This window comes from Corvus brachyrhynchos, unplaced genomic scaffold (assembly GCF_000691975.1).
Source record: "Corvus brachyrhynchos isolate BGI_N302 unplaced genomic scaffold, ASM69197v1 scaffold193, whole genome shotgun sequence".
NCBI lineage: Eukaryota > Metazoa > Chordata > Aves > Passeriformes > Corvidae > Corvus > Corvus brachyrhynchos.
This window is the reverse complement of record NW_008237087.1, coordinates 286,432-291,099: the sequence shown is the minus strand read 5'-3', so window position 1 is coordinate 291,099 and position 4,668 is coordinate 286,432. Positions and strand designations below refer to the sequence as shown.

General features: G+C 63.3%; 1 protein-coding gene across 1 annotated transcript; it reads right to left on the bottom strand.

Moving 5' to 3' along the window:
- Positions 1-795: 795 nt before the first annotated feature.
- INHBC (inhibin beta C subunit) lies at positions 796-4,668 on the bottom strand. The gene is made up of 2 exons (XM_008629471.2): positions 3,287-4,668; positions 796-2,061 (listed from the first exon to the last, which is right to left on the bottom strand). The coding sequence occupies exons 1-2, from the start codon at positions 3,630-3,632 to the stop codon at positions 1,319-1,321; spliced, it is 1,089 nt and encodes a 362-aa protein (XP_008627693.1). The 5' UTR covers positions 3,633-4,668; the 3' UTR covers positions 796-1,318.

The following is a 4,668-nucleotide window of genomic DNA, read 5'->3' as shown; positions in this document are numbered from 1 at the left end:
GTCCCACCCCAGCACCTTCTCCCCTCTTCTCCAGTCCTCGCAAACGGGGGACACGTGGGGAGCGGTGGAGAAACCCGAACGCGCAGTTACGTAATGGGGCCGAAGTGTTGGAGCCGCCCTTTGCCCCCCGCTCTCACGGCCCTGACATGTCCCACTTTGCTGTCACCAGGCTGGCGAGGGGCAGTGGGGGGGGACAGCTGCTCTGGCTGCAGGCCAGGGATGTGCCGAGGGGATGCTCTGCAGTGGGGCGAGGGGGTTTGGGGGGGTTTCTGGGTGCTGAGGCTGCCCCAAAATCTGTCTACTTCAAAAGGCAGAAGTGTTTCTCGGTTCTGTCTTGATTTGGGACAGGGGTGGCCAAATACAGGTGGTTTTGGTGGAATGGGAAATTCGGCCCAAGCAAGGAATGGCGCCTTTCCTGGTGGGAATTACAAATCTGTGCCCAGTGGGTTCCCCTGCTATGCCCTGGATTTGGTTGGGATGAATTAGGGGTTCCCCATTGTCTTGGGGTGACCTTATGATGTGTATCCCATATCGCTGCCTATGCCCAGAAATTAATTTTTGTGAAGACAACCTCTACCACCCCTCCTCCGATGCCGTGTTTCCCCACCCATTGCCCTGGGAAAGGCAGCCGAGGGGCAGGGAGCATGGGAGGGCTTTGGGAGCAGTGTGGAGATGCCCAGTCCCACTGCCTGGGTTTTCAGTGGCAGAACGGGTCTGTCCCGTGCCATCCCAGGGCTGCCCATGCCAGGAGCACCCGAAGATGTGCTGGTGAGTGACAGGGCACACACACAGGGACACACACCACGGCTGGGAGTCTTTATTGGACACCAGGTAGCTGGGGTGCTTGGAGAGGGGGACACATTCCTCCCACTGGGATCGATTTCCCTTTCCTCTCCCTGCTCAGCCATGTGTCCAGCTGAGTGGGGCCATGGGAATGACCCCTGCCCTCTGTGCTCGCCAGCCCCAGCAGCCCAGCATGGCCACTGGTGGGTCCTGTGTTGGTGTAGCCACAACCAGGGTGCACCATGACTTTGGGCTGGGATGGCAGCGGGACCATCCTGATCTGGCAGGAGAAGGCTCTGGAGTCCCACATGAGCCAGTCTGAGGGGCTGTGAGAGGAATCCATGGGCAGATCTGAAGGGGGAAAGAGCCATGTGGGAGTGGAGAGAGGAGGGGACTTGCACATTCAGCATCACCCTCGATGCTTCACCCTGAGGAGGAGAAACCCCCTTGGAAGAGCTGCTGCCTCCCAGCCAGGAGCCGGGAGGAGGGAGCCCTGCACTGCCATGTCCTGGCCTCCCGCCCGCTCCGGCAACACTCAGGTGCAGCCACAGGAGTCCACGATCATGTCGGGGATGTCGGTTTTGACGATGTTGCTGTCCCGGTCATAGTAGAGCAGCGAGAGGGGCCGGCGCTGGGTGGGAACGCAGCAGGAGTTCACGGCTGCCGTGGCGCTGGCAGCCTTGATGCGGTTGAGGACGGCGGTGTGGAAGGAGGCGGCGAGGCCGGGAACGCCGGCCATGTGCAGCGGGCACAGCCCCGCGCAGTAGTTCATGTGGTAGCCCTCCGGCTGGATGATCCAGTCCTCCCAGCCGATCTCCTTGAAGTCCACAAAGAATTCCTGGCGGCAGCACATCCGCGAGTCCCTGCCACAATCGATGCCGCGACGATGGACACGGTGGGGTGTCCTGGCCTGGGCTTGGGCCACCACAAATGGCCAGTGGGAATCACTGTGGTCAGATGGCAGCTGGGCCCCCCAGTCCTCTGGCACCTCCAGTTCCACCGTGAGCCGTGGGATGTCTTGTCCAAAGAGGCTCCGGACAGCTGCTCCAATGTCCAGTGTGGTCCAGCCGGATCTCTGCACCTCCAGTTGTGTCTCGCTGGCCACCGTCATGTTTGGCCCTGCCGGGTCCGGCTGAAGGATCCTGATGGTGATGGGCTGTGCTCCGGGGCTGGGGGCTGCCCAGAACAGGTAGAGGGTGGCCTGGAGGATCTCAGTGCTCCCGGCCACCTCCTGGGAGAAGCGGAAATGAAGGTGGACACTGCGGGGAGTGGAGGATCCTGCGCACAGAACCAAGAGCAGAGTCAGGAGTAAAGCAAAGCAGGGACTCGCCTCCTCCCACCCCTACCATGGGCAGGGACACCTTCCACTATCCCAGGTTGCTCCAAGCCCCGTCCAACCCAGCCTTGGACACTTCCAGGGATGGGGCAACTTCTCTGGGCAACCTGTGCCCATCTTCACAGGGAGGAATTTCTTCCCAAAATCCCATCTAAATCTCCTCTTTTCCAATATGAAGCCCTTCATATTCCAAGATTCCCCTTTGTCCTGACACTTCAGGACCTTGCCCAAAGTCCCTCTCCAGCCCTCTTGGAGCCCTTGTAGGTACTGGAAGGGGCTCTGAGGTCTCCCCGGAGCCTTCCCTCCTTCCTTGGCTGCAGAGCTGCTGCTCCTCCTGGCCAAGAAAGGGCTGACGGGGCCATGAGAGCACTCGGGGCTCCTGGCACAGCTCTGCCTGTGAGGACACAACCCCCTCCCCGTGCTCCAAGCCTGGGTTCACCCCCTGGCTCGATTCCACCAAGCCAGGAGACAGCTCCCCATTGTCCTGCAGTGTGGGAACACAATGTGCCGCGGAGCAGCATTGTCCCTGAAGGGCTTTGAGGACACGGGGCCTGCGAGGGGAGTGGAGCACCCCCACCTCACCACGTGGAATTTGGTCTGGGAAAGTGAGGGTGCAGGGTGCTCTGTGGGATGGGGTGGCAAGTCTATGTCTCTCCAAGGAAAGTTGTCAGCTAGAAGCGGGATTCTCTTTTTCCAGTGATGCTTGTCAGGAGCCCTGAGTGTGTTTTGGGGAGTTCTCTCCTCCCAGAAGCAGCAGATTTTGGAGTGAAATGAGGCACCCAGCGCTTTGGGTGGGACGTGGAGGCGCAGTGGGCTGTGGAGCCCTGTCCACATGCTATGGGCTGGCAGGAAATCGAGGCTAAAAATCCCATTTCGGAAAACATGGCCATCTGACCCCTCCACCTCCAGCACAAGGGGGACGGTTCAGCCGAAGTGGGCAACAGGTGACACGACACAGCAGCACATCCGCGCTCTGTGCCACCCTGCCACCTCTGCACATCCCCTCTGTGAGTGATTCCCTTGGGACACGCTTGGGATGTGGATACAAAGGTTCGGGAGCCTCTCGCACCTTCCAGCAGTGTTCCCTCCACCCCGTGCACCTCCCACCTCCTCACGACCTCCCTTCCCTCCATGCCCCCCACCCACAGGATGCGGATCCGTACACACCTGACTCAGCAAAGCTCAGGATCTCGTATTCCTGCAGCCCCATCCCGGGACGCAGGGGTTGGACGCGGCCGTCCCGGAGCATCCCTGGGGTGGCGGCCGTGTCCGAGCGCTGCGCTCGCATCCTGCGGAGCGCGGTCAGCAGGGCCCCTCGGGCCGGGGGCTGGGGGGCGCTGGGCCTGGCTGGCAAGCGGAGCTTGGCTAGGATGCTCTGCTTGGCCAGCGCCAGGAGCGCGTCCCGCTGCGTGCCGGGGGCCAGCGCGGCCACCCCGCAGGCCGGGCACCACGCACCCTTGGCAGCCGCCACCCGTAGCAGGCTCAGGAGCAGGAGAGCCACGGTGACCGTCATTGCCGGTGGCGGGGGGTGACAGCGTGGGGGTTCCAGCAGTGTCCGAGAAGCCGAACGGGATGAGCCAGCGGCAGTGCCGGGGCCAGGGAGCGGAGCAGGGTGGCGGAACTGGGCTCAGCGGGAGCACGGAGCGAGGATGGGCTCGTTCTCCTGACGTGGCCACAAATATTGGCTGATCCCGGGCGAGATAAACGCCCCTGCGCTCCCGCGGAGCCGCCCGGCCGCGGGCAGCGCAGCGCGGCCGCTCCGGTTAAGGTGGAGCCGGGCGGATGGTGCTGCTGCTCGGGGGGCGCAGAGCGGGGACATCGAGGCCGCCCCGGTGCCACCCCGGCGGTGCCCAGGCAGATACACGGTGGGGACTCCCGGGGTATCCAGGGTGTACCGGAGGCCCCCGGTGCGCTGTGGGGACCACGGAGGTGGGGGATCCTCGGGGAATGTGGGATCCCCGCGGGCTGGGGGATCTCTGGAGGTCGGGGATCCTCAGAGAAGGGAGATTCTGGGGGATGGAAGGGCCGTTGGAGATGGGAGGATCCCAATGAGGGATTCCCGGCGGATGGGGAATCCTGGGGAATGGGGTACCCTTGGGGGTGGGGGATACTCAGAGAAAGGGAATCCCAGGAGGATTCCCGGCGGGATGAGGGACCCCTGGGGATAGGGCATCCATGGGGGATGAGAGATCCCTGGGAATGAGGGATTCCCAGAGATGTGGGATTCCCGGGGCTGGAGAACCCTTGGGGATCTAGGACCCCCGGGGGACTGTGGGATCCCTGGTGATGTGGGACCCCCCGGGAGATGTGGGACTCCTAGGGAATTTGGGATACCCGGGGATGGAGGATCCGGGGGGGTTGTGGGACCCCGGAGATGATGTGGGATCCCTGGTGACGTGGGACCCCCGGGGGGCTGTGGGACCCCTGGTGATGTGGGATCCCCGGGGAGGTGTGGGATCCCTGGTGATGTGGGACCCCCGGGGGGCTGTGGGACCCCTGGTAACGTGGGACGACCGGGAGGCTGTGGGACCCCTGGTGATGTGGGACCC

What these genes read in the sequence shown, in the direction of transcription:
- INHBC (XM_008629471.2), bottom strand. Translation starts at nt 3,632, where the DNA reads ATGACGGTCACCGTGGCTCTCCTGCTCCTGAGCCTGCTACGGGTGGCG. An exon ending in CCTGAGCTTTGCTGAGTCAG is followed by an intron (nt 2,062 to 3,286) that starts GTGTGTACGGAT and finishes TTCTGTGCGCAG; the next exon opens with GATCCTCCACTCCCCGCAGT.